Raw genomic sequence first — 14,724 nt, forward strand, 5'->3', positions numbered from 1 at the left:
TATCTACCAACTCGCTGCCGATGCTGTCTTGTCAGTGCGATTGGCCTCGATTTCAATGACATGCATGCTGGCTGGGATAAGTTGTAGTTACGATTGGATTGAAAATGAAGCAAATCGAATTCTGTCTGCCAAGTTTGTGTGGGGGAAAACAATTCTCTATGATTTCTTACAATTTCTAATCTATGCTTCCAAGGATTGGGTCCTTTATAAAATGAATTAATTTCCAACAAAAAGGTTTTTAAGAAGTTTTTTACTAGTTTCAGAACAAACATTTTAAAGTTTTTACTTGAATTTTACTTGTACAGCTACAAAAGATTTTTAGTCACTGGAACCGTTGCCATTTCGTCTTCGCCTCTGCCCATCACCGGACTGGAACAACAACATCAAGATCCGGAACATATCGGCAAAATTGAAAAACAATCTTAGCGCGTGGCTGACGAAATCGTCGAATCCAAATCGATATTCTTCCATAATGAGCTGGGTGTCGAAAAGTACAAAACCAAACATGGCGGCCATCCCGAAGTACAGGCTTATTTTGTGAATGACCCACGACTGCAGAAACAGGTTGCTAATAGCCACCAGAACCAAACCTGACATGACGCAGCCCAAAGCTCCGCCAAGCACCAGGTGACTTCCTCGGCGTGCAATCAGGGCCGAAGCGCTCAGCAGCCCAAAACAAATCGTTGTTCCAACCAGGGCTGTCATCACAAAGGCAGGATTAATCACCCATACCTGTTCAATGAGATGACCCATCACGTGTCCAGTCAATCCTCCAATGGTAAGGAGCAGTGCGAATCGCACCTGTCGATTATTCGGATTAACCGGCATCACCAACAGCGCCACGACCGTAATCAGATGGAGCAGTATCGAAAGCATTCCGGCTCGCCAGATGTCCAGGACGTGGATGAAGACGCCAACCGATGCGGCCGCACAGGTAAACGCCATGCTGGTGTAAACCTTCCATAGGTGTTGCCGCAGCCCGGGTTCCACATTGGCACCCAAATTTTTCCGAAACGTTTCGAAACTTATATGACTGGTAGAGGACATTTTTGAACGACGCTTGATTTGGATATTTGTTGACTCTCTCGAACAACAACACGATTACTTGGTTTTTTTTCTTCTATTTTTATACAAAACTTAGTATCTGAAGCCTCCCCACGGTTTTGAGTACATACTTAAGTTAAGTGGCTTAAGTACTGTATATCATTTTGTACAGCTCAAAAGTTCGAAAAAAACCTTTGTTGTACTCTTTTGTAAACTAGAAAGTTTTCAATTAGTTCCAACGGGCGTTTAAAAGCGAAGACGTGACAAAATATGCTCCTCCAAAAACTGTTAAAGTGTTCAAACAAATTGAAAATTTTTGAAGTTTCGGTTAAATTGTGCAACGGGGAAGGAAGCCGGATTTTCTGTGACTTGGCAGATGGATTTGTGCTGCTCAGTTTTCCAGTTCCTTGATCTATTGGTAAGCTTTAAATCGGGCGCCTTGGACCTCCGGACTAAAGACTGCACTAAAGATGAAGGAAGTATAGATGCAGGGATTTAAAAGTACAGACCATCAACCGGTGTAGGCGATCGGCCAACTTGTCCGGGCCCATTTGGGGGTGGCTCCTCTACGCTGGCGATGTAGTAGTCGACCGAGTCCTCCCAGTATGCTACTCTGGGTCCATGGGTGCAATTGGACGACTCATGATATTGAGGACCCCTACGCCATAAAGTCCACCTGGGACCTCTTTTCATAATTCCAATCCGGACCTGCTTCGAAGGCTGTACCCGAGATAGGAGACCAAGGCCGCGCTTAAGCGCTCTTCGGCAAACTCCAGTTCGAGTCAAAACTCCAGCATATATACCCTGCCTCTTGTTACGATTCAAGACTAAAGCCTTTACTCGCAACTCGAGGCTCTCGTGGTTCCCACGGCTATCGTACGCTTCGCCTCTGTTCGAGACCACTGCAAGAGACCAATGACCTCTCCTCTAACGACTCGAGATCTTGGCTCCGCTTGGCTTGGCTCGAGGTTCTCTCCTCTTTGCTCGTCCGTGTGCCGATCGAGAGCAGCTTATCCTAGACTCGCGCCTGCCACAGCACACGTCCGGGGCTTAACGAAAAACTACTTGGATGATTCCCGGCGAAGAATGCATCCTACACCGACTCAGGTAGCTCACCCGCCGACGACATGAAGTCACCCTACCCGTATTTCGCGGCGTAAATTCTCTTCTCCCTACGAGTTCGACTACGAAGAAGGTATAGTCTTATCCCCGCAGCTTCCCTCGTCGGGAGCGCGTTTTACTCATATACTTCGCGGCGGTGGAGGTATCCTACATAACGTTCGCGACGTACATAACAGCTCGGCATATGCAGAAGGTAGAGTCTTATCTTTGTATGCTTTACTCGGATCGGACGCACTCTACTCGAATGCCCCCCGCCGATATGGCATTCTACTCCGACCGTGGTCCGGTCTTCCTCCTCCCTTTTGGCTGGCAACCCTAGGCTTTTTTCTCGCCGTGTGCCGAATCAAGAGCAGCTTATCCTCGACTCGCGCCTGTCACAGCACACGGGGGTCCTTAACGCTTGTGACTCAGATGAAACCCGACGGTGATGTCATCCTACATCTATGTGGTTTATCTATAGGTGGGGACAACCAAAAACTTTAGTATTAGTTCGTTGTATCCATACAGTTGTTTATGAACGATTGTGACGTAACGCGACGCCATCACGGAGTCAAGTATTGTTTATAATTTAGAACTTATAGCTATCATTACTCATTTAGAATCGGTATTTTCGAGTTAAAAAAAATCGGTATTCGGTATGAAAATTTCAAAAATTGGTATAAATACCGATTTTTTTTCGAACTTTTAAAACCATTTTTATTAAAAAAATCTTTGAAAAAAAGATGCTATTTTGCTGATATCGCGATTAAGGGGCCCTCCCCTGGTGGGGTGGGTTAGGGTCTAACACTTAAAAAAAATCGATTTTTTGATTTTTTTCAGTTTCCTATTGTTAAACATTTCAAGAATGTTGTGTCAAATTTTCAAGTCAATTGAAGCAAAACTGTAGAAATAATAGGCCTTTATCTCCTCCTATCTAATACTGCAAGAAAGCAAGAGCAGAAACTTCAAACGCGTTTTTCTCGAAGCACATTTTTAAAGTCCGTGGACATCGTCATTTGAAAACTACTTATCCGATTCTTTTCAAATTTGGAACATATTTTCTACATATAAAACACCAGACCCCAACGTTTTTCTTTTTTGTTTTTGTTTTCTTTGGGGAGATTTTACAGGTGCAAAATGGCGGATTTTTTCGTGAAAAATCGTAGCTTTTACTTCAAACAGCCACAAAAATTTCATTAAAAATTTTTGAAGTTAAATAAAAACGTTGGGGTCCAGAAAAACATCTATTAAAAATATTTTGCTCTGATTATTTGACTTCAGATGATTCTGTGCTGAGATACAGTGTCCACCGCAAATCCTGTTTTATAAAAGGCATCCTCGAAAATGCTCCGTCACCGGCTCATTTTTCAATATTTTTCTACGAAAAAATTACTAAATGTTCTTTTAACAATGCTTTGTATAATGCAAAAAATTTGAATACATTTGTTTGAACGATAGCTCTAGAAAAAAATCGTGAAAATGGTGTTTTTTTTATACCCGTTAGACCCTTCCCCCCCCCCCCCCCCCCCTAAAAAATATGATACTTTCTGTTAAAAAGACTGCGGCTCCTATTGCGTTTCTGCGACTTTATTGTTTTACTCACTCTAAACACTATTATCATTTTGTATTTTCATACTGAATACTACAAAGGGGAACAGAATTTTTGGTGCTGATTTTGAATCCAGATCTTGCCTGGATGTTCTTGTTACAGAAATGCAACGTTGAGGAAAAATTAATTTCTAGAATTTTAAAAATTTGGAATAGATAAGATCACAGCTATTTCTCACATCATTCAAGTAAGTTATTGAGTATTTGATATTATAGATCTTGACTCAATTAACAACTTTGTTGAAGACAGTAAAGCGATTTGACTTATTGATTTTGTTTTTTAAATTAAAAATTCAAATCTGATTGAAATTTCTCTAAAATTTCGTTAATATTCCCCTTTTTTTCGGTATAGGAAAAAAAAATAACGAAATCAAAACTGGCCTCGAGGAATGTTGATTGTTGTGTGAAACTCTTCTATTGAAAATATTTGTAATGTTTTAGAGCTTTGCCAAAACAGCGCACAAACTTCAAAAGAATTTTTATCAGTTTTCAAAAGTTATCCAAAACATCGGAGTTTTTTTTATTTTGTGGACTTTTGCTTTTTATCAAGAGCGTACACTTATTCTAAATTCCTAAAGTTTTAACATAGAACTTCAAGACATGATCTTTTTTTGTCTTAAACTGCTTTACTCCTTAATCTACCATGTTATTTGATAATCAAAATTCGATCTCAAGAGAATTGACATAGAAGACAAAGATGCTTTCAAATACTATGAGACTTGCTAGCTAAATAGGCACAAGAATTATATTGGTTCTAAATTTAAAAAAAAAGCAAAACGAAAGTTATAGTTATATTTTCAAAAAAAAATCTGTCAGAACGAAATTTTCAAAAATCGGTATGAAATTGATAGGTTTTGCCAAAATCGGTAGGTGTGGCATCTATGCCGACAACACATAAACGAAGGTAGGATCAACTCTTGACAGTTGTGTTAGTGAGATGTAAGTTTGTGTTAGCGAGATGTTAGGTATAGATATATACTGAGAGCTCATGAAATGTGCTGTGTCTGTACTATATAAAACCACAGATTTATTAAAGTATTAGTGTCGATAGTAGGTTTCCGATACTCTTGCATGTCAGTCAGTGAGTCAGTCTATAAACTAGTTTTGGAAACGGAGGTCGCGTAAACGAAGTTTGTCGTTGTAGATCCAAAAAAGAAAAGCCACAGTTAAGTTACCACATAATTAAGTTTAAAATTGTTCTAAAATTTCGTCAATATTCTCGTTTTTTTTGCAGATTTAGATAAAAAAAACGAAAAGATAACTTCATTAACATTTTTTCCACTGAAACCAAATTGCATGTAGTCTTTGAAAATGTTGATTATTGAGTGAGAACCTTTATTTTCAAAACGTATGTTATGTTTAATAGCTTTGCCAAGAAATGCCTAAATTTATTTGATGAATTTTCACCTATTTTCAAAAGTTATCACCAAAAAAAGAGCAAATAAAAAAATTTAAATGAATTTTTGTAATCAGCGCAAAAAATGATCAAAATGAGGCTTTACATTCTTTGCACTTCGGAACTTTTTTGATATTGTTGACTCGTGCTATTTATCACGAACATGCACTTATCTTGATTCCTATTTTTAACACAACTTCAAGTTATGATCAATAAACGTCTTAAACTATTTTAATCTCTAATCTACCATGTTATTTGATGATCAAGATTCGATCTCAAGGCGTAGAAGACAAAGATGCTATCGATAACGCTGAGACTTGTTGGCTAATAAGGCACTAAGGTTACATTGATTCGAAAATGAAAAAAAAGAAAGAAAAAATTGGTAGCTTTAGTTCTTTTTTGAAAAGAATTATTTTTTCTGATTTAACTTTTCAAAATTCGGTATGAAATCAATATGTTTTGCCAAAAATCGGTATTCGGTATGTACAGATTTTTAGTCAAAAATTTCACCATAAATCGGTATAAATACCGAAAAATCTGTATGTGTGGCAGTGCTGGGGTGTTCTTCATCTTTCTCGGTTGAGAATGGTATCTCTGATGATGCTATTGGAAGTTTGGTGTCTTGCTAAGGCGCTGGTTGCCGAGATAATAGATCTCCACTGCTAGCGATCCGGAGCCAGCGACATCACTTTTTGCCAGCTAAGGTTTTCTTCAACTGTGTGGATTTCAGCGGCTAGACTGCGTCGCAACGAGCTTCTGGGCCTGCCTCGTCTTCGATGCCCACATTCCAATCAAGCGCCTCTCTACAAATCTCGTTCTCATCTTTTTGCAGCGTGTGCCCAACCCATCTCCACTTACGTTCCCGAATCTCGTTTCCTAACGCCTTTTGATGACACTGGCGATGAAGTTCTGCGTTTGAGTTCATATTGCCAGGAAACAATACAAATGATATTCCTCAGGCAGTGATACACAAAGACATACAGTTTTCACGTCATCACCGCATATGTGCTCCAATCCAAGTTTTGCACTCGTAGGTACAACAATACGGACTGTTTCGAAAACGGCTTTTCGGCAACGGCTGCCAAGATGCTGAAGGCAGTCCACTTTCTAAACCAGTTGCTCAGGTACCACAAAATTGATTCTGTGTTGATTTCCATCGACTTGGTCTTCCCGACATTGACTTCGAAACCTGCTGCCTTGGAGCTTTCGGTGAGGTCGTCGAGTTTGCTCTACGTATCTTGTTTGTCAAGATCGTTCAGTTGCTCCATTGTTGTAGGAATCCACGGCAATCCTATGTTTGATCTGCAATCCAAATAAACGAATTTCAAATCAAATCAAATCAATCAATCCAGTCTAGATCTTTTCCATTACGATGAGAAAAAGTAGCGGTTATGAAAGGCATCCTTGTCGGATAAGACACCGTCTTGCAAGACCTTGTACGAAAATGCCTCGTACTCTGCTTCGGTGAGATGAACTAGTTTCTCTGGCACTCCTCGTCGTCTTAGAGACTCCCAGATGATTTCATGGTTCAGTCCGTCGAATGCTTTTTCGGAATCAACGAACAGTAGCAGAAGAAATCTCAGGAATTAGTTGATTTGTTCCAGTATTATTCGTACTGTTATGATGTGGTCCATGCATGATCGTCCGAATTGGAATTCAGCTTGTTGCCGTCAGAGTGTAGCGTCGATTTTCTCCTGGATCATGTTCAGGATCACATTGCAGAGTACTTTGAGGGTTGAACAGATCAACGTTATCCCACGCCAGTTATCGCTCTCGGTCAGGTCTCCTTTCTTCCCTTTACAAGGATACCCTGCATCCATTCGGCCGGGAATGTTGCAGTATCCCAAATGTTAGTGAAAACACGGTGCAACATTTGGGCTGACAAGGCAGGGTCGGCTTCCAGCATCTCAGCAGGAATGCAATCGATCCCAGGCGCTTTGTTGGATGGATTTCATATCCTTGATTGCCGCTTCTATTCTATTCTGTTGGCCATCGCTATTCGTGACTCGTAAGGGTTGTTCGAAGTGCTCAGTCCATCATTTGAGGTGATTTGTTCGATCGATCATTAACTGACCTGCTCGGTCTTTTAGCGGCTTTTAAAGGAGACGAGAAATGGCATAAAGTAATCGGATATCTCCATTGGCGGCGGCTTTTTCTCCCTCTTCGGCTAAAGAGTTTGTTCAGGCTCTCTTGTCTCGTCTACAAGCTGACCCGGTATATGCCTGCTCGATTCCGATTTTCGCCTTTCTCAGATCATCGATCATCCTCCAAGTGTCATCCGACATCCATTCACTATTTCTTCCACAGACTTTACCGAGAGTACCATGGCTCTTCGTGACAAAGGCATTCTTGATTCAACATCACTGTTCTTCGACTGTGCCGTCTTTCGGCAGTTCCGAGGCGCGGGATTCAAGCTGTTCAACGTATGCCCTTTTCACCTTTGGATTCTCCAACCGGCGGACATCGTATAAACATCTGACTTTCTCCTTTCGCCGCTGGACACGCGTGACTCTCAGTCGTATCTTACCAAGAACGAGGTGATGGTCAGATGCAATGTCTGCTCTTCGTTTGATCCACCGATCACCATGTTGTTGTTCCCACTAAATTCTACAAACAGTTCTACGTTTTCGCTCATCTGTCCTAGACCATGGCGCCCCAAGATGCGCTCAAGGTCCTGATTGTCGGAGCCAATCTTTGCCGTGAAGACGCCTAAGTGGAGTAGAATGTCACTATTCGGAATTTTCTCTATCACGCTGTTCAATTGACTGTAAAACTGCTCTTTCTCCTGCAAATCGGCAACGTCAGCTGGCGCAAAACACTGGGCCATTGTAAGATTTCTAACCCGTGTTCAAAATCTGGGTACGATTATTCTTTCGTTGATCCTACCTACCTAAGGGTCCAGCGCCGATTGACCGGCGCATAGGGCTGAAATAATTGCCAAAGTTCCAATTCGGTTATTTCTTCTCTCATCTCTTCTCTCAGTTTCTGTAACAATACAAGACATCAGGAGCAGTAGGTTGTTAGCCTAAAGTCCCTATCCCGGGATGGGGCTGCCATCTTGGACTAAGCTGGCGGGAGCCGCATTTCATAAATTCAGCCGCTTGCTGCAAGACAGACGTTGTTTGAGCCGCCCCTGACCTGGAGAACAGACGCTCGGTTGTTGTTGTTGCACGCTGCCCCTGACTTGGGGAACAGACGCGTGCGGCCACCTTCTCAGTCTGCATGCGACCAAAGCATCCACCGGGGTTGGGTACCCGATCTCCGCTTAGGTTACTCGCTTCCCGCCGGTACCACGGGGAGGTAGAGATAGGAGTTGTGAATAAGAGGTGATATGACCACTATGGGGTCTCGTGTTGCACATTATCCACCGTTTACCAGCCGTGACTTTAGACCACATCAAAAATATAGGACGAAATAAAGCACGTCTTGTCTCTTATCAGTACACTTTGCAAAATTTGGTTGATTTTTAACCCAATGCATGGTAAAAAAGTTATGCCCTGTTGAATGTTTCGCAATAATTTCGTGTTCGCCCTTTATCATGTTAACATCAGGAAAAGTGTTTTTGAAGTTTGATGACCGATTTGACTGTCTCGCGCGACAAGAAGCTATTCCGCTTATTATGCGACCGTGCACACTCATTTTTATTTAACCATTTATGGTTAAAGAATAACCATTTTCTGGTTTTTGCTCCAAAACTATCAATATGGTTATTTTTTAAGAATTTTTCTTTTCAGAGTTTCAACCATTTGGTAGTTCTTTTGTATTAACCACAAAACGGTTGAAAAACTTGATTTTTTTTTTCTTCGCCATTTTGGAAGAAGGAAGTAAGCCGAACGCGTTTTAAAAGACTTTTTATTTTTCCGGACGAACACAGAACACAGCAGAATCTGTGCTGCAGCTGCCTCAACAGGAACCTACCAGGTGCATTTAGCACTCAGAACAAAAAAAAAAAAAAGGAACTGGTAATTTCTCTTGAATTCGATTCATTGTATTTCCTATATGTAACTATTCGATTATTTTATTTCGAACAGTGGTCTAAAGTGATACCGGAACAGGCCATTCCTTTGCGTTAATTTCGACCACATCCAGTGAAAACCAGGCCAAAATTAAAAAATACACCAATCCGAAAAGATCCCTTCGGAGGAGATCACCATCGTGAGACAGCGAAATGTCCGCATCAAGCGGGATGCAAATAAGATTATACGGAAGTCGCTGTCGAGAATTTGTTTGTTCTACAAACAAAAATTCTTCATCGCCGATTACTGGAAAGCCGAGCGGGACCAGCTGCACATCAACTCATTAACATGAAAATATCGTTCAAAGCGGGGGTTCAGATTACTTAAATAATCATATATTTGGAGTTACCGACTATCATGATTTTCCATTTTGTTGCTTTGCAATTTGCAAGAATTATTTTTGAAAAAACATTAAAATAAGCCGCCAGTAAGCATGCGTTAAACAAATAAGAAAGAAAATAAACAAAAAGTATTTTTCTGAATTTTATCTTCAATTTTCATAATTTTACAAATTTGCCAATCTTTATTCCGAATAACGGTTCAAAAATAACCATTTTCCTATTTCTAGGGTGCTACCCCATACAGTTGAAAAATAACCACATTTCGTCTCGCGGCTACTATCACGTGTACCTTTTTTGGAACAGAACGAATCGTTAGTAAATTTTCAGCACTGATAGAGGAAAGATTTCCGAACAAAGTACTGTTAAAAATTCCAGATCCGACAACTAGGAGCGCTATGGTATAATAAACAGTGCGTCCAGATTTCTGATGATCCATGCTTTAGTCAATTAAGCTAAGCTAAGCTAAGCTGAGAGACATTCAATGTTAAGTTTTTTCCATATCTCGGATTTTGTAAAAAAAAAAGGTAAATGTAAGCCTCCTCTTCCCTTCCTTTATTCCCAATTCTATAATCCTACTGCAAGAAAGGAATTGTTTCACATAGAAAAAGTATTTTTCGTACTCAAATACATTTTGATGCCCAATTTGGTTTCATTTGCTTGATTAAGGGGGGGGTAGTGTCTAAAGGGTAGAAAAAAACACCATTTTCACGATTTTTTTCTAGAGCTATCGTTCAAACAAATGTATTCAAATTTTTGCATTATACAAAGCATTGTTAAAAGAACATTTAGTAATTTTTTCGTAGAAAAATATTGAAAAATGAGCCGGTGACGGAGCATTTTCGAGGATGCCTTTTAGAAAACAGGATTTGCGGTGGTCACTGTATCTCAGCACAGAATCATCTGAAATCAAAAAATCCGAGCAAAATATTTTTAATAGATGTTTTTCTAGACCCCAACGTTTTTATTTAACTTTTAAAAAAATTTGTGAAATTTTTATGGCTGTTTGAAGTAAAAACTACGATTTTTCACGAAAAAATCCGCTATTTTTGATCTGTAAAATCTGCCCAAAGGAAAAAAAAAATAAAAAAGGAAAACGTTGGGGTCTGGTATTTTATATGTAGAAAATATGTTCCAAATTTGAAAAGAATCGGATAAGTAGTTTTCAAATGACGATGTCCACGGACTTTGAAAATGTGCTTTCGAGAAAAACGCGTTTGAAGTTTCTGCTCTTGCTTTCTTGCAGTATTAGACAGGAGGAGATAAAGGCCTATAATTTCTACTGTTTTGCTTCAATTGACTTGAAAATTTGACACAACATTCTTGAAATGTTTTACAATAAGAAAATCAAAAAATAAAAAAATCGATTTTTTGAAAGTGTTAGACCCTACCCCCCCCCCCCCCTTAATTCCCGACTTTTGCAAAAATATTGTATGGAAGCCTCCCGTTTCCCCTTTTTATCTTTCGCTGAAAAAAGGTGAGGCTTCAATTTATAATAGAAACATTCTTCGTATTCAAATACCTTCACATGTCAAATATGGTTCAATTTGCTCGATCAACTCTCCAGTTGTACTGAAAACTGTAAGGGAGACCTCTCCTCCCCCTTTTTATCCACCTCCTTGAATGAATGAGGGATACCAAATAGTTATAAAAGCATTTCTCGTACCCAAATATAGTTTCATGCCAAATTTGGTTCCATTTGCTTTTGTAGTTTTCGAGTTATGCAGTAAAAGTTGTGTGAAACTCTCCTCCCTCTTTCCTTTCGCCCCGCTAGAAGAAGGAAGGTGTTTCAAACAATCGTTAGAACATATCACATTCCCAAATACCCGCCCATGCCAAATTTGGTTCCACTTTCTTAATTAGTTTTTGAGTTAGTCTTCCCCCCTTTATATCTCCTTACTGGAAAGAGGGAGAGGTCTCGAATAATCATAAACATATTTTTCGTATCCAAATACCCTCCCATGATAAATTTGGTTTCACTTGCTTTATAAGTTTTTGAGTTATAAACAGGCCCCCTCCTCCATTCTATTGTAAGAGGGAGGGGTCTCAAATAATCATTGAAATACTTGTTGTATCCAAATACCGTCCCGTACCAAATTTGGTTCCAATATCTTGATAAGTTTTCGAGTTATATGAAAAATTGTAAAGTAGCCCCCCTCCCTGTCTATCACTCACTGAGAGGAGGGAAGGGATAGAAATATTCCTCGTTTCCAAATACCAACCCATGCCAAATATGATACCATTTTCTTGATGGGTTCTCGAGTTATGCAAAACATTGTCTTTTGTTTGGGAGGCCCCTCTCCCCCTTCATGAGAGAGGAAGGGGTCTCAAACCATAATGGGAACCTTCCCCTGCCTCCAATACCCCCACCTGCCAAGTTTCACGCAAATCGGTTCAGTAGTTTCCGAGTCTATAGGGAACAGACAGACAGACTGACAGACAGACAGACAGAAATTCATTTTTAAATATGTAGATTGAAAAAGCCCCTTGAAGCCCAAGTTTTGAATATGTAACCAAAATCCGCAATTTCCGAATCGTCGGAGTGCCCTAGTGGGTTAATCAAGTGTTAAATAAATGCTTACCTTCAAGGAGAAAAGGACTCAAACTTCCAGGAAAAAAATAGCGACAGCCAGCTTCTTAATCATCAAAAACCAAAATGGCGAAGAAAATACGCTTGATCATTTTCGTGCCAATTATGGTTAAAATTTTAACCATTTTTGGTTAGTGCATGAGAACTTCAATATTGGTTGAAATGGCACTGCCAAAAATTGTTAAAAAGTAACCACATTGGCAGTTCGACAGCAAAAACCATAAAATGGTTATAAAAAAATTAGCATGTATGGCGATTTAAAGACCTTTAATTTAAAAAAAATCTTGCATCTTGGAAAAATCATCACTACCATAACTCGGAAAAATTTCGATTTTAACAATTTTCAAAAAAAAATCAGTAAGCTTCAGTTTTAAAGTCATTAAAGTTTTATTGTGCGAAATGATGCATTTAAAGGCTATGTTTTTATTCACCGCCCACCTGAAACCGACAATGCATTATGGTATGTATGTATGTATATAAAATAGGTATAGGACCACCAGGGTTCACTGTTAGGGTTAACGAACAAAATAAAAAAAAACATGATTTTATGGCTCTATCGTCGTTGTTGAGCTTGCAAATTGACGATAGCGGAACTCACCGGGACGCAAGGAACGCTCCATCTTTCAGCGCTGTTGCAGCCTAAGCTTCACAGTTCAGTTCATACCTTCTGCATCGTACGGTAGAATCCCTTATGTTTTACAATAGATGTTGTTTTTTTTTGCGGCCCTCGTTGCTGCTACTTTCGCGGCTCGCTCAAGAAGTTCGTACACTTGGGTCGGCTCCCAAGAATAGGGGGTTCCTTATGCGTTCGCTTTCCAGAAAAGGCGAGGCGGAAGCGCGCGCCATTCGTTAGCATATTTCGCATTATTCTTGGTCTTCGACGTCGTCGTCGGCGTCCTCATCGAACTGAGGCGGATGGGAATTGGTCGAGTGTGCTTGCTTTTTGAGGTGGGAGGGTTTGTGTTTGTTTCACTGGCGAATTATGAATATATGGTAATGGGGCCAGAGATTAGCGTCGATAGATATGCATCGAATGTAATCTGTCGCAACTTTATGCAACCGCGAAAGCAGCATCAAAGTGTGGGAAATGTGAGGTCTGGAGCAGGAGATCGCTCGTATAATATTCAGTCAAGCATGGAAAACCCCGGTGCTTTGTTGGCTTTTTGACACTAATTATGCAGTTCCATGAAAATTCAACACCCACTTCATGGATAGTTCATGAAATTTTAACCTCCTTTATATGACTTCATACTGTTTGCTGTGTTGCTGATTTACATTTTAATCAGTTATTGGTTGGAATTTTAAATTAAAAAAGAGTGACATATCGCATTTCAATCAAACCATATTTTTAATGGGTTAAATTAAAGCGCAAAAGGTACATATAAGAACTTAGGAAATTCATCAACTCCAAAACATATAGTCTCACATCCCAGAAGCACCTGTGAACTCCATCCTTTTCCGTCCATATTGCCTTCATCAATCTGAGCCACTTGAAAGATTTTAATCAGGTTAAGCCGTTCGGGGTTTGCAGGTGACACATGGAATGATAGGACCTTGTTAGAAAAAGGGGAAAATGCAGGAACAAAGAAAAACCCTATCCCAGCTATTTCAGCCAGTCGAAATTGAGGCCCGGAACTTATATAATATCGTCGCCACGTGTCATCCATTCTGAAGGTTCTGTTTATGGCATGTCAAGCAATTTCGATGTTTTTTGTCGTGTATCTCCAAATCTTCGGCATATTTCAGGCTGGCAGCCTGGGATGAATCGCCTGTCCCAACCATAAGAACGCCATTCCATCGAGTGTTTTTGATGAAGGGGTGCCTTTTAGGGAACCGTTTTGGGGATTTTTAATATTTGTGTAAAAATCCACTTTAAGAAGAGGTACACTAATAGACATAAGGTTTCGACATTTTTAGTGTTCCGTTGTTTTGTCAAGTGCATCCTTGTTATGAAAGAAGAGGAATTATTTAAAATTCCATGCCCTTAGATAGAGAACGTTTCAGAAGATATTGATTATTTGCAGAAAAACTTTTTGACATACAGCGCCAACTGATTTTCAATTATCGAACTCACAAGTGGGTGATGAGAGCTTTTAATTTAGATGGCAGTGAATACATATTGGTTATTGTATGTATTTTGTGAAAACTAAATTCTTTTAGACATGGACAAAGACTGAATCAGGTAAGATAATCTTCGAATCACTATGTTGTTTCAATGATTTATTTACAAGTAAATATGTACATTTCTATAACGATATTCTGGACAAAACTGATTTAATTTTTTTTAGATTCGAATCAAGAAGAAACTGCTCTGAAAAAGATAGGCTTGATGGCTGAACTAGACTACATGGGCTCATCAGATCAGCTTGAACCAACATTTTCCACAGCCTCATGAAACTAGTTCATTATCTTGAAGAAAAATGGGGAAATCCAAACACGTGATTGCTTGACATAACCCATATGCGAAGTAGATACATGAACAAGCATAGGAGAAAAAAATATAACATGGAAAACGATCAAAACATATTTTTAAGCTAAATTTTCTTTTATAAATCTATATATATAAAAAGCAATTTCTGTATGTTTGTTTGTTTGTTTGTTTGTTTGTTTGTTTGTCCTCTATAGACTCAG

The 14,724-nt window shown here is 39.6% G+C and overlaps 1 protein-coding gene across 1 annotated transcript; it reads right to left on the reverse strand.

Moving 5' to 3' along the window:
* Nucleotides 1-267: 267 nt before the first annotated feature.
* LOC129750032 (bax inhibitor 1-like) lies at nt 268-1,088 on the reverse strand. Its single transcript, XM_055745219.1, has one exon. It carries the CDS (start codon nt 1,045-1,047, stop codon nt 319-321), a length of 729 nt encoding a protein of 242 aa, XP_055601194.1. The 5' UTR covers nt 1,048-1,088; the 3' UTR covers nt 268-318.
* Nucleotides 1,089-14,724: the final 13,636 nt, after the last annotated feature.

This window comes from Uranotaenia lowii, chromosome 2 (assembly GCF_029784155.1).
Source record: "Uranotaenia lowii strain MFRU-FL chromosome 2, ASM2978415v1, whole genome shotgun sequence".
NCBI classification, from domain to species: domain Eukaryota; kingdom Metazoa; phylum Arthropoda; class Insecta; order Diptera; family Culicidae; genus Uranotaenia; species Uranotaenia lowii.